This window comes from Bos indicus x Bos taurus, chromosome 4, assembly GCF_003369695.1.
Source record: "Bos indicus x Bos taurus breed Angus x Brahman F1 hybrid chromosome 4, Bos_hybrid_MaternalHap_v2.0, whole genome shotgun sequence".
NCBI lineage: Eukaryota > Metazoa > Chordata > Mammalia > Artiodactyla > Bovidae > Bos > Bos indicus x Bos taurus.
Genome location: NC_040079.1, coordinates 45,257,406 through 45,272,380, shown reverse-complemented (window position 1 = coordinate 45,272,380; position 14,975 = coordinate 45,257,406). Strand labels below are relative to the sequence as shown.

At 35.5% G+C, this 14,975-nt stretch overlaps 1 protein-coding gene across 6 annotated transcripts in view; it reads left to right on the top strand.

Annotated features, from left to right (window-relative positions):
- CFAP69 (cilia and flagella associated protein 69) overlaps positions 1-14,975 on the top strand; it is a 68,162-nt gene that overhangs the window by 21,782 nt on the left and 31,405 nt on the right. For 5 of the 6 annotated variants that reach the window (XM_027539314.1, XM_027539311.1, XM_027539310.1 and 2 more), the window contains 7 exons: positions 1,199-1,348; positions 1,450-1,627; positions 3,316-3,439; positions 5,823-5,871; positions 5,968-6,089; positions 8,752-8,968; positions 12,941-13,105. In XM_027539314.1, the coding sequence (XP_027395115.1) occupies positions 1,199-1,348; positions 1,450-1,627; positions 3,316-3,439; positions 5,823-5,871; positions 5,968-6,089; positions 8,752-8,968; positions 12,941-13,105 (1,005 nt within the window). The remainder of the gene's footprint in view (positions 1-1,198; positions 1,349-1,449; positions 1,628-3,315; positions 3,440-5,822; positions 5,872-5,967; positions 6,090-8,751; positions 8,969-12,940; positions 13,106-14,975) is intronic. The other variant, XM_027539312.1, reaches the window with a different exon arrangement.

Genomic DNA, 14,975 nt, shown 5'->3' with positions numbered 1-14,975 from the left:
ATTTTATAGAATGAGAAAAGGCTTACAATAAAATGTTTAGCGGCTACAATTGAATATAAAATTCTACATACAGTGTATTGTTAAAATTATATGATACATTAAAAATATCAGTACTGTAAGAAATATACCAGAATGTTAAGGTTGTTATCTCTGAATGATGAAATTATGCAACTTTTGGTTTCCTCTTTATACTTTTTATATACCTAAAGTGAGTAGCTAGGGCATACCATAGAGAACCCATCATAGCAAAGGACGGGGTCATGTCTGGGGCTAAAGATCAAATGCATAAAGATGAAATAACAGACGTCTCAGAACCATGGCAAAGAATCTAGTTGGTCTCAAAAGTCAAGAAATCAGGGAGGTAGATACTATATCACTACGAGAGAAAATAACTGCATCTCAAGTAAGCAGGTACCCTCTGCTGTGTATTTAATCTCTCTTGAGTTGAGAGATTGTTGGGCAACCACCTGTGCAGCTGTGTCAAAGGAGAGGTGGTAGGGTTGCTCATGGGGGCTGTTATCACCAAGAATCATACTTCCTTAAAATACCATTACATTTCACTAGCATTTATCAGAATAGCATTATATTTTCATTGCCAAATTACATCACCAAATTGCATAATTGTGGTTCCTTGAAAGCACTAAAGTCGTGAATTGACTTGAATATGAATACATTTAGTATTTGTAATTGTGCCATTTTCATTTATGGAAAAGTATATCTAGAGACAAGAAATAATGTTCATTTTAGCATTTAAGATATGTCTCTAAAACTGTGGTCCTATTTCAAATTCTACACTAGGAATCAGCAAACTATGGATCCTGAGCCAAAACCAGCCTTCTGTAAATAAACTTTTATTGGAACACAGCCATGCCCACTTATTTTTATACAGTTTATACCTGCTTTCGTGCTATGGTAGCAGTGTTGAATATTTGAAAGAGAAACCTTATAGGCTACAAAACCTAAGATACTTATTACCTGGCCTATTATAGAGTAAATTTGCCTGCCCCATGCTATCCCATTTTAAAATGCCATATCAGTTCAGTTCCGTTGCTCAGTTGTATCCGACCCTTTGCCATATACTTTTAAAAAATTTTTGTTGTTGTTGTTGCTGTTCAGTGATAAATTACTCATTTGTTTGTTTAATGTAGATGATTTCTATGCGAAATAATTGCACATATTATTCACTAATCGTTGTTAGGTTACCAGCAGGCTAGTTCCTCATATAAGATTAAAATGGCTGAAGTTGGAGAACTGGCAAAAACAATGATCCAGTCATTGGAGTTGCTTGAAAATCAGCTTGTTGAGAAACTTTGGGTACTTAAAGCTCTGCAACATCTCTCAACTTCTGGTTTGTATATTATGTACATAACTGAACACTTCATTCTCAACTATTTTTGTTTTTATCTAATAATGTCGAGTCTATAAAACAATTTTAGAATTTATTTTCAGAAGTTAATTGTACTTTAATGGTGAAAGCACAAGCAGCCAGTGGAATCTGTGCTCACCTCAATGACCCAGATCCCTCTGGACAACTTTTATTTCGTTCATCTGAAATACTTTGGAACTTACTGGAAAAATCTTCAAAAGAAGAAATCATACAACAGCTTAGTAACTTGAAATGTTTGCTGTAAGTATATGGAGTTAGATAGGAATGTTTTTAGCCTTAAAATGATAGCTGGTGACATAACTAAACTCTTTGTTTAAATTTGTGTTCAATTAGGTTTTTGATTCATGTGATAGCTATGTTTCAGGACTTTTTTTTGTACCATGGTATAAATGTATTTGCATAATAACAAGTCTTTTCTTTCTATGTGGAAGACATTTAAAGTAGCTTGTTAACAAAAGTAAATTGTGTCCTTGAGTATATATAAAGTAAAATTAGATATTTAAAAGGACTCTCTCATTTGTTCATTCAGTAAACCTATTTTTGAGTATTTACTCTCTTCCAGATATTGCAGTAAGCATTAGCAATAAAATGAGTGAGACTTATTCATTGATTTATCAAATAATTACTGTCTGCTCTGTACCAAGTTCAGTACTAGGCTGTGGAAGTACAACTGGAAACAGTATAGAGGTGGTCTCTATACTGCCATGGCTTTCATGGCACTTGTATTACGTTAAGAGAGAGAGACAAGTAAATAGACAACTAAAAGAGAGCATACTAAACGTTATGAAAGAGAATTATTGCAAGGTCCTTCATGTTCTCCAGAAGAGGGTAGATCAGTACATTTTTGTTTGCAAGTGACTGAACCCCTAACTCAACTGATTTAAACCAAATAGGAAATTTATGAGTTCATGTAACTACGGAGTCAAGGATAAAACTGATTTCATGTGCAGCTGTATTCAAAGCTCAGCAAATATCAGGACTTGAGCCAGCTTCATCTCTCTTCACTGTTTTCCACTGTGTTGGCTTAAGTCTCAAGATCCATATGGTTAGACCCAAGAAGTCTAGAATCACATCATCACAACCCCAAACCAAGCAGAAGAGAAGACTTCCTATTCCAAAAGCTCAAAGAAAAATTTTCTGAGTTCCTGCTAACCTGGTGCTGACCATATGCCCATTCCAGAGTGAATTACTAGTGACAGAAAGAAGGAATGCTCTAACTAGCTTCCTTTTAGTTAAAGGCAGCATCACAAGAAACAGAAGTGGGGTAAGAGTGACTGCCTAAATAAAAATAAGGATACTGTTATCATAAGAAGAGCAAGCAGGTCCTAGAAGATAAAGTGACAAATGCCCATTGTACAGGGAACCTAACCCGTATTTGGAGAGTTAATGAACACTTCATAACAAACCCTAATCTGGTATCTGAATGCTAAATGTGAGTTAGCAACACAAGAGTTTTGCATGTAGAGAGCATCCTAGACAGAGGAAGAGAAGGGAAAGCAGAATTTAGCAAAATTGAAAAATTTAAAGAAATTCAATATAGTAAGAGAGAAAATACAGGGTAGAATGGTGAAAGATGAAGCTAACGATGTTAGCAGAGATCATAGCATGGAAGGCCTGATAAGCCATGGTAAAGAGGTAGGACTTTATCCTGAGGACAAAGGAAAAAGCCTTTAAGTAATTTTAGAAAGAAGAATGATGTAACTGAATCTTTATTTTAGAAAAGTCACTTTGACCACCATGTATAGACTCGATTGAGAGATTCTTATTTGCTCCCTCAGTGAATTACAGGTAGATTTGGAAAGAGAAAAGATTAGAAATATTTTGAAATGAATAAAAAAGGGAGATTTTGGTGGGAAATACTTGAGTATTTCTATGGCTTGAGTAAAGCCATAGAAATATGGCTTTAAAGATATGATTTTATTTTTTAGGGCTTTGAAGGAAGTATTTAAAAATCTGTTTATAAGAGGCGTTAGTCATTATGATCGTCAGCTTAGAAACGACATATTAGTGATCACAACAATTATATCTCAAAATCCTGGGGCACCAATGATTGTAAGTATAAATCAAATTGCATTTTAATTTTAATTGTGGAAGCGGTGGGTGTAGGGGGCAGGAAGGAGTCCTAAACGGTGTTGTAACATTTATGTGAAAGTGAAAGTCATTCAGTCATGTCTGACTCTTTGAGTGACCCCATGGACTGTCCATGAAATTCTCTAGGCCAGAATACTGGAGTGGGTGGCCTTTCCCTTCTCCAGGGGATCTTCCCAATATTTATGTACTTTGTTGTAAATACCAGGTTATATCATTATGGTCACCAGTATACTTGCAGTCTGCCAATTCTTCTTTGCATCCCTTTGGACAGCTGAGATCTTCCTCATGTACTCAATATTTACTATTCATGATGTTTTTCTTCCTAATGATATGAGTTTCTAACTGTTATCATTCCTTTCACCCAAAGAACTTCCTTCACCATTCCTTGTGATGCAGATCTGCAGACTGCTAGCAACAAATTTTCTTAGTTTCTTGTATCTTGGAATAGCTTTAATTAACTTTAATTCTTGACATCTGTGTTCACAAAATATGGAATTCTAGATGCAATTTTTCTTCTGTTTTAGCACTTTAAAGATATCATTCCACTGTCTTCTGACCTCCATTGTTTTCTATGAGAAGCAGTCATTATTTCAAATTGCTGTTCTATGTAAAATGTATCACTTTGTCCTCTGACTGTTTTCAACATTTTCACTCTATTTTTGGTTTTCAGCAGTTTTACTATAATGTGCCAAGATATTATTTTTTCTCTGTATTTGCCCTGATTGAGATTCATAGGTCTTCCTGAATATGTTATTGTTGTTCAGTGTCTGACTCTGCGACCCCATGGACTGCAGCACGCCAGGCTTCCCTGTCCTTCACCATCTCCTGGAGTTTGCCCAAACTCATGTCCATTCAGTTGGTGATGCCCTCCAACCATCTTATCCTCTGTCATCCCCTGCTCCTCCTGCCTTCAATCTTTCCCAGCATCAGAGTCTTTTCCAATGAGATGGCTCCTGGCATCAGGTGGCCAAAGTATTGGAGCTGAAGCTTCAGCATCAGTCCTTCCATTGAATATTCAGTGTTGATTTCCTTTAAATTTACTTATTAACTTTGATTTAAATTTCCTGAATATGTAAATTTAAGGAAAAACCAGTGATTCAGTGGCTCAGATGCTAAAGAATCTGCCTGCCATGCAGAAGACCCAGGTTCAATCTCTGGGTTGGGAAGATCCCCTGGAGAAGAGAATGGCTACCCATTCTAGTATTCTTGCCTGGAGAATTCCATGAACAGAGGAGCCTGGAGGATTACAGTCCATGGGTCTCAAAGAGTTGACCCGACTGAGCAGGTAACACTTTCACTTTCACTTGGAGAGTTTGAGACCACAATTCTTTAAATATTTTTCCAACCCGATTCTCTCTCTCCTGTCCTTCTGAAACTGATTATACTTAATTTCTTTGATATTATCCCACAGGTTGCCTGTGATTGCCTCTGTCTTCTAGTTCTTCAAACCACTAAGATTACAGGTTTACCCTGAATTTTAGCATCTGTTTAAGGTGCAGGGCCTGGCCTCAGTCTAAAAGTCATTTTTTTCATTCATTACCTACATAGCTTCCTAGTCAAGGCTGCAATATGTAGGTGGACCTATGTTTCTGTGGAAGCCTTTGGTCAGTCAATAAATCTTCATTAGCATCCTTGCAAACACTTGGGTGAATTCCATGAATGTGAATCAACAGGTATAACATCTTCACATTTTCAAGAAAACAGGTAGATCTTAAAGTAGTAGGAATATGTAGTTGCAAGCTCAAAAGCCCAAAGTTTGTCTTATAAATTCTTCCTAATGTACAAAGTCCACCTAGAATATCTCTGTCAGGAACGAGTTCCCTCATGCTGAAATGTTTGCAGTTCTCGTCATTCTTCAGGGCTTTTTGGGTTAAATAGGAATTGTTTGTTTTCTCTTGACCAAGCCTTTCATATATGAGAGTGGTTGATGTCAGGATGGGGAACTGGGGGATGTTAAGAAGAAAAGCTGTTGAAAATAACTATTTTCTTTCTTTGTTTTGTCAATTGAAGCTGTGGATAATGAATTACATAAGTAACTTATAGTAAAACATTTTTAGGTTCCTAACAAATTTTAAACAGCATCTTATAAAATATTCATAGAATAATGTAAAATATTTCTTAGGACCTACAAAATTAAGTTTAATATTAAATAAATTACAGGCTTATCTGGCTATATGCTTTTATTTTCTTGCTTTCATCCCTTCCTATTATTAGTGCTTTATGAATTCAAATCAATGACAAAGGAGAATGTGACAATTATACTTAAATATTAGGTAAATATGGGAATCTGTAACCTAATTTCCATATAACTAATTCATCCGTTTCTTTTGTGTATTTTTATTAGGAATCTGGCTTTACCAGGGATTTGATATTATTTGCGACATTTAATGAAGGTAAAAACCATAAAATTTTCAAGTTATAATTATCTTAATATGTCTTATACATCATTTTAGCTTTTATTTTCCTTTTCCTTTTTTTCTCCCTCACAGTTAAAAGTCAAAATCCTTTGGTAAAAGGTCTTAAGCTTTCTAATTCCTATGAAGATTTTGAGTTGAAGAAATTGCTGTTTAATATAATTGTGATCTTATGTAAAGATTTATCTACTATACAGGTAAAAAGTAATCAAAACAAAAACTTAAATTGTCTCACTTTGTAGTATAATTTTTTAAAAGTCACAGCTGCAAATCTTTCATCAGCCCATATGTTTACCATACTACTCCTACTACTAAGTCGCTTCAGTCGTGTCCGACTCCGTGCGACCCCATAGACGGCAGCCTACCAGGCTCCCCGCCCTTGGGATTCTCCAGGCAAGAATACTGGAGTGGGTTGCCATTTCCTTCTCCAATGCATGAAAGTGAAAAGTGAAAGTGAAGTCGCTCAGTCGTGCCCGACTCTTATCGACCCCATGGACTGCAGCCTACCAGGCTCCTCCATCCATGGGATTTTCCAGGCAAGAGTACTGGAGTGGGGTGCCATTGCCTAAGTAACAAACTCTTACTCACTGGAATTTTACCTTTTCAAAATTTTTCATATCTATTAATGAATAGTGATTTTACCTAAATTAAAATCAAACAAGTCAAGGAAAAGCAGGAGAACATAGGAGATTTATTTATATATTTAGAGCTGCTAAAAAGAGAACATAATATGAAAGGCAATCCATATAGGCCCACCCAGCCTAATAGTCTCTCTGACCATAGTAATAAGGGATGATTTAATGCTAGAAGAAATTGCTCATCTCTGTGATGCCCATTTCAAGCCCTATGACCCTGCTTTTTCTCCACACAAATCTAACTTCTTTGTACACACACACACACACATATAAACACTCGGCCTTCCCTGGTGGCTAACACAGTAAAGAATCCACCTGCAATGCGGGAGATCTGGGTTCGATCCTTGGGTCGGGAAGATTCCCTGGAGAAGAGAATGGCTACCCACTCTAGTATTCTGGCCTGGAGAATTCCATGGACAGAGGAGCCTGGCGGGCTGCAGTCCATGGGGTCACAAAGAGTTGGATATATGAGTGACTGACTCATATATATATATTACCCATGAATTATCTTAATACTTTATATCCTAAATAAAGCATGATGTAATTTGAAGAACACTGGAAATGAATTTCAGTCTGTATTATCATCTACTTGCTATATGACCTTGGCAAAGTCACCTGAACTTTCTGAGGCTCAATTCCTCTGTCTCTTGTGAGACTGAGATAAAGGCTTTGTAAAAGGTAATAGAAAAAAATAACTACTTATTAACAATTCCATCTGTTTAGTTAATAATACTACATTAGTTGAAATTTCATTTTAGTCTTAAAACTCAAGTTCCAGGGAGGCATTCAGTCTATTAACATTATTAGTAATAATATAAAAGTGGTATAGTATAGTGATTAAGGCTTTAGTCAGGTAGACTTCAGTTTCTTTGCTTTCTAGTTAATGTGAATAGTTAATACTTGAATAAGTATTTTAGCTTATTTCAATTCCAGTTATCTCAATTTCAAAATGGAAAAAATATGTATCTCATGAAATTATTATGAGGATTAAAAGAGCTAAGAAAAATTTTTGGTAGTGCCACTTTGAGGAATATACCAAAACATGCTCAGGAAAAAGCCCGTCTTTACAATTATAACTTTATTATTCATATCAAAAACATGTACTCTGTAGAACCTAAATGTATTTTCTGAAATGTCATATAGAAAATTAATAGAATGTGTTTTATTATTGCAATGGAGTATCATATAACTATTAAAATGACAGATACAGAGTCAAATGGCACAAAGGTTATGGTAAGTTACTTAAAGCACAGATGTAAGCAGTGGAATCAATCAATTTTTTTTCTGTCATATGTTTGTGTTTGTGGCTCAGTAGTGGTAGTAATAATGAATATGTGTACTATTACAGTTCACAGAGTATTTCAAAAAAAATTATTCACTTAATATAGCAATGCTAGAACTAATAGTTATTTTTGCTTTCTCAGTTCTAAATCTTGTGCTCTTTCCATGTGGAATAATATAAATTTCAGAAAAATCCATAGATACCGTTGTGAAAATGTCTTTGTAGAATAATGCCAGATGAAAAGAAAATTGAATAGAATATAGCACATGGTGTGTTACTATCTTGTGAACCATAAATATGTATCAGTCAGAATCAACTATAATATGAACTTGATTGTCATATTATCATAGCATTGTACTTTTTATTTTTATTGAAATCATGGATTCAATACAAACTAGATAGAGTACTTGTATAAGTTCTGTTGCCTATGCTTAAAAATTAGCTGTAGTCTTGATCATAACTTCAGACAAAATTGATTTCTTAAAGTGTACAATTTCTTAAATTATACAACTCAAATATACAATTGAGTTTCTAAAAGGTTTCTTTTTTAGAAAACCAAGGAAGGCAGAAATAACCACCAGCTTATTTGCCCCAAATTTTTGACTCTTGTGGTTTTATCATAAGCAGGAGCTATGTTATAGCAGTTCTACAGTTACAGAAACTGCATATATAAGTAATATAGATTTTTTAATTACTACTTATTATATATTATTGTCAGCCATAGAGTGCATAGCCCAGAAAGGGGGATCATAGTGAACTGTTGTTATTATTGAGTTTGGGTTTTGGTTTTTTAGTTTTTGGTACTTAACATAGCTTGGAATCTTTAGGAAGGAAATATTTTGAAATCATCATCAATAACACATCAAATTGGAAATCTTTTATTAAATTTCCTTAAATTGTTTTAATTATGTTTCTAACATAGTACTTTTGCGTTTCTCGTAGCTATTAATTGATGGCAAAGTTATTTTGGCTTTGTTTACCTATGTTAAAAGGCCTGAGAAACACAAAATACTTGAATGGTCTGCAGCACAGTATGAAGAACTACAGCTGCACGCAATTGCCACTTTGTCATCAGTGGCTCCTTTTTTAATAGACGAGTACTTGTTCTATAAGGGAAATGATCAAGTCCTTGAATTTCTAGCATGGTGTGATAACGAAGGTAAGTGGGCTTTCAGATTCCTGTCAAAATTCCAATTTACATATTTCAACTGAATAAAAGTGAAAATGAAGTCGCTCAGTCATGTCCAGCTCTTTGCGACACTATAGACTGTAGCCCGCCAGGCTCCTCTGTCCATGGAATTTTCCAGGCAAGAATACTGGAATGGGTTGCCATTTCCTTCTCCAGAGAATTTTCCCAACCCGGGGATAGAACTTGGGTCTCCCGCATTGCGGGCAGACTCTTTACCATCTGAGCCACCAGGGAATCCTTCAACTGAATGGTGGTATACAAAAAGAAATACAATTAAAAGGAGAACTAAAAATGTTGCTCTGACCTTCAGTGATTTTAATATATTTAAATTCTGTTTTAAAAAAAAGTCTGAGATTTCATTTAGAGTCAGACGTTAGTAAATGTTAGCTATACCTGATGCATACCTTTCGGTAAAGGAAATCATTCATTTAAACTGATTTAAATTTTTTGTATTATTAGATCTATCCAATAATTATACTAAGTCCTATAATATTGAAATTAGTCATTCAACAAATATTTATTGAATGCCTCGGTTCAGTTCAGTTCAGTCGCTCAGTCGTGTCCGACTCTTTGCGACCCCATGAATCGCAGCACGCCAAGCCTCCCTGTCCATCACCAACTCCCAGAGATCACTCAGACTCACGTCCATCGAGTCAGTGATGCCACCCAGCCATCTCATCCTCTGTCGTCCCCTTTTCCTCCTGCCCTCAATCCCTCCCAGCATCAGAGTCTTTTCCAATGAGTCAACTCTTCCCATGAGGTGGCCAAAGTACTGGAGTTTCAGCTTTAGCATCAGTCCTTCCAAAGAAATCCCAGGGCTGATCTCCTTCAGAATGGACTGGTTGGATCTCCTTGCAGGCCAAGGGACTCTCAAGAGTCTTCTCCAACACCACAGTTCAAAAGCATCAATTCTTCGGCACTCAGCCTTCTTCACAGTCCAACTCTCACATCCATACATGACCACAGGAAAAACCATAGCCTTGACTAGACGGACCTTTCTTGGCAAAGTAATGTCTCTGCTTTTTAATATGCTATCTAGGTTGGTCATAACTTTCCTTCCAAGGAGTAAGCGTCTTTTAATTTCATGGCTTCAGTCACCATCTGCAGTGATTTTGGAGCCCCCCAAAATAAAGTCTGACACTGTTTCCACTGTTTCCCCATCTATTTCCCATGAAGTGATGGGACCGGATGCCATGATCTTCATTTTCTGAATGTTGAGCTTTAAGCCAACTTTTTCACTCTCCACTTTCACTTTCATCAAGAGGCTTGTGAGTTCCTCTTCACTTTCTGCCATAAGGGTGGTGTCATCTGCATATCTGAGGTTACTGATATTTCTCCTGGCAATCTTGATTCCAGCTTGTGCTTCTTCTAGCCCAGCATTTCTCATGATGTACTCTGCATATAAGTTAAATAAGCAGGGTGATAATATACAACCTTGACGTACTCCTTTTCCTATTTGGAACCAGCCTGTTGTTCCATGTCCAGTTCTAACTGTTGCTTCCTGACCTGCATACAGATTTCTCAAGAGGCAGGTCAGGTGGTCTGGTATTCCCATCTCTTTCAGAATTTTCCACAGTTTATTGTGATCCACACAGTCAAAAGCTTTGGTATAGTCAATAAAGCAGAAATAGATGTTTTTCTGGAACTCTCTTGCTTTTTTGATGATCCAGCGAATGTTGGCAATTTGATCTCTGGTTCCTCTGCCTTTTCTAATGCCTACTAGTTACCATATGTTGTTTTATCTGCTAAAGAAACATTTATGTTCAAAATAATAAAATCCTACCTTCATGGAGCTTCAAATCTAGATCTCTAGCCACATATTGTCTGCTAAATTAACAAGAGCCATAATTTATATGACTATTTCATCTCAATTCTCATAATTCTTAGAAGGGAAATATATTCTTTAAAAAAATTTATACGGAAGATACTGCTTTCTTTTCTGGTAGTAACTTTGCTTTGGAAATAATTTTACATTGTGAATTTTTATTAGATCAGGAATAGCACTCATTTATCAATGAGGGAAAGAAAACTATGGCTTATTTTTTTTCTCTAGCTTTTAATATGATGAGTTATTAAATTGTCATGTTAAATTCAGTTCAGTTCAGTCGCTCAGTCGTATCCGACTCTTTGTGATCCCATGAACCGCAGCACACCAGGCCTCCCTGTCCATCACCAGCTCCCAGAGTTTACCCAAACTCGTGTCCATTGAGTCAGTGATGCCATCCGACCATCTCATCCTCTGTCATCCCCTTCTCCTCCTGCCCTCAATCTTTCCTGCACGTTAAATAAAACAATTTTCCTGCATCTCCTTTATATAATTTATATTTATAGAAATCTATGAGACCAAAGAAAAGCAAAAGGTAATGCTGCTTAACCAAAGGAACCCTGATGGCTAACAGTTATTTAGTACCTACTGTGAGGTAGGCCTTAACCCTTTCAACAGTATTAAATTGTTTAGGCTTCAAAACAAATCTAGGAGTTATAGGTTCTGTTATTAGCCCTGTAGGTCAGTGGATAGAACTCAGTCAGAGGAGTTCAATAACTTGTCCCTTTCAAATAGTAAGTAGCAGAGCCAGGATTTAATACAGGGAGTCTAGTTCCAGAATGCACATTCTTAAACGTATACACATTACTGAGAATAGTATTTTGAACTTTTTTTTTTTAGCACCAAACAAAAAGGTACCTCTAAAAGAACCTTTCTAAGAATGCATATTATATCCAAGAAAGAGCAAGACTGACCATAAAGCTAGAGTAATTAAAATTATAATGTACTAAACTTGGAATAGACCAGTGAAATGGAATATATGGGAGGTGGGCATTATCAGAGATGATATTGCCAATCAATGAGAAAAAAATAGTGCTCGGGCAGTCGGCCCTCTGTGAGAAAAATAAAGATTAGATCTTTTCAACTTGTTTTAAAAAGTTAATTGCAAAATGAACTAAAACCCTAAATGTAAAACACTGTAAAAAATCTTAGAAGAAAACATGGGAAATTATCTCTATGATAATAGGGTGAAAAAAGATTTTTTTAAAAAACAGAAGAGTTTAAACTATAAGATTATAAAAGATTATTAAATGTATCAATTACTGTAAAACAGAAATATCTGTGTGACAGAATGACAGAATCTGAATAAGATAACTAACAATCTACAAATTGAGAGAAGATATTTATTCACCCCTCTGACTGATAAACAATTGTAATTCAGGCTCATAAAGAACTCTTAAATATCAAAAAGAAAATAACTCATTAGAGTAGACAAAGAATAAGGTTTGCCAAGAAAAATTTTCAAAATTTTTGAAGAAAATCTCAAATTTTCAAAAAAAGAAAATTAAAAGACACTCAACCCCACTGCACTACAGAGGAAATGTAATTGCTCTGCAAATTAAGATAACAGTGAACTACCATTTCACATTTAATAGATCAAGGGAAAAAAAATCTATTTATATACATTGTACTCATATAACCACTTTGGGAAACAATCTGGCAACTTGAGTAGAACTCCATGTGGGTGTACCCTACAGGATTCTGGTGTCACAGGCAAAACACTTTGTGGAAACAAGAGGACATGAACTAGAATCATCTTAGCAGTTTGTACTAGTGAACAGATAAACTGTTATTTATAATGTGGATGTGGAAAACAGTTAAAACTGAGTGATCTAGATCTACTTGTAACCATGTGAATAATTTTTAAAACATAATGTTGAGTTAATAAAAAACAAATGACAAAAGATACATGCAATAATGATACATTTGAGTAAAATTTAAAAATATATATTTGTATACAGTAAATAGAAAGAAGAGGGGAATTGAAATCACATTTACTTCCCTAAAAAGAAAAATCCTGAAGTATGACAAAATTTTACCATCTTTTTAAACATATATAGACAGAAATAATATCTAAATTTCTTGATGTAAACTAAACTATTAATATTTTTCTACAGATTCCTTCTTTAGTCATGGTAACAGTTTTCATGGTGCAGGTGGCCGTGGCAACAAGTTTGCCCAGATGCGTTACAGTTTAAGACTCTTGAGAGCCATGGTCTACCTTGAGAATGATACTATAAACAAGGATCTGTGTGAAAACGGAGCAATTCAGCAACTAATAGGTAAAACATAACATGTTTCTGTCCTGATGAAAGTAGGATTCTTATAAATTAGAAATTTTGTTTGAAATGTTTTTCTATACATTTATTTTGTCTGATAGCTGACAAACTCCTGAATATTTCTTGATTTTTGTTTCATACTATTGGTATAAATTAGTTTGTCTTTACTAAAACATCAGGATTACTTATCCTTTAAACATTTGTTTATTTAATTCAGATATGGTTTCATTTAGGATTATCTTTATCCTTTTTTTAATCGACTATTGTTATGTCTCATTCTGTTAGTAGTAAGATCACCATTTTTTGGCCAGGCCTTTTGGAGTCATTTTAAAAGAGGAAAACATTACATTTTCCAATGCATTTGACATACCAGAACACTGGTACACTGGTGTATTCAGAAATTTACATAGGCTTTCTGGTGTGAAATATCAGGATATCCTTAATTTCTAACTTAGAGTTGACAATGCCAAGTCACTTTATCCCCAACATTCATACATGTGAGCTCAAAATTGAGTTCTCAAAAAATTGAGAACCCCTAAAGTTAAAACGTTATGCCTTTTATTATTAAAAAAATAATAAATAGTTCTCTGGCCCTAACCTTTCCTGACTTTGAGAAGTAAGACTTATATTAATCATATTCATGTTCAGTGACTGCCACATGGGTAAGTGATATAATTTGCTGGATGTCAGTTAATTATAAATGCTTACTCAAAAACTTTCTTGTCTGTTAAGACAAGTGCCCACTCTTCCATCAGTAGTAGATTGGGATGAAAGTGAAAGTCACTCAGTCATATCCTACTCTTTGTGATCCCATGAACTATATAGAGTCCATCGAATTCTCCAGGCCTGAACAATGGAGTGGGTAGCTGTTCCCTTCTCCAGGGGATCTTCCCAACCTAGGAATTGAACCCAGGTCTCCTGCATTGCAGACAGATTCTTTACCAGCTGAGCCACCAGGGAAGCCTGGATCGGGGTGGTACCCTCTAATATTATTACAAATAAACCAAATGAGGATTTTGAAAAAAAGGGGCTAGGCAAAAACATTCACTGTATTGATGAGTTTACTTAGGATGACCAAACCTGAAAGTAGATTTTATCTCTTCTGTGCACATTTCATTATGCAGAATTCAATGTTAAGGCCCCAGCCTAACAGGATGAATACAGTTTTCCATATATCCAGGAAGAAGTCTTAATCTTACCTGGGTGGTAAGTGGGGAAGGAAAAGCAAATAGCAAGGGTTCTTTTCTTCTTAGGACCTTATCCCTTTATCTTGAAAGAAACTGATCTTTATTATGTGAGTTCCTAGAGGTAGGGATCTTCTCTTACTGAGTCTAACAGAGGGCTCCGTAGTAGTAATAAGCTCAACAAATAGTAATTGCATTGTAAACACAAATGTTTATACACCTGTTGTCTAGGCACTGATGTCATAAATATGTATAGAGCAGAACTCTCAGGACCTTGCCTTAATGGAAACAAAAGGAAAGATATACGTCATAGAAAGATAATATGAGTTACCCTGCACCATCAGTAAAGCACCTAGTGAGTAGTACAGAGAGTAAATGGCACAGGGTAGTTTTCAAGGCTGGGCAATCTTAACAGGAAACTTTATGAGTAAGGGTGTGAAGGTAAGGCTGTTTCAAGAGGAAAAAAGAGAAAGAAATGGTCTTTCACACAAGGGGACAGCATTAGCAAAGACACGAAGCCAAAATATACATGATAGTGTGTTCAGAGATAGTTTAAGTGGAGTCAAAGTTTTATGAAGATAAATAATATGAGATAAAGTTAAGTGTTAAGTCAGAGGCCAAGCTAGAAAGAGTTTTGAATGGCAGATAATAATAGACTTTGAACTTCATCCACTTTAAGCACAGGGAGC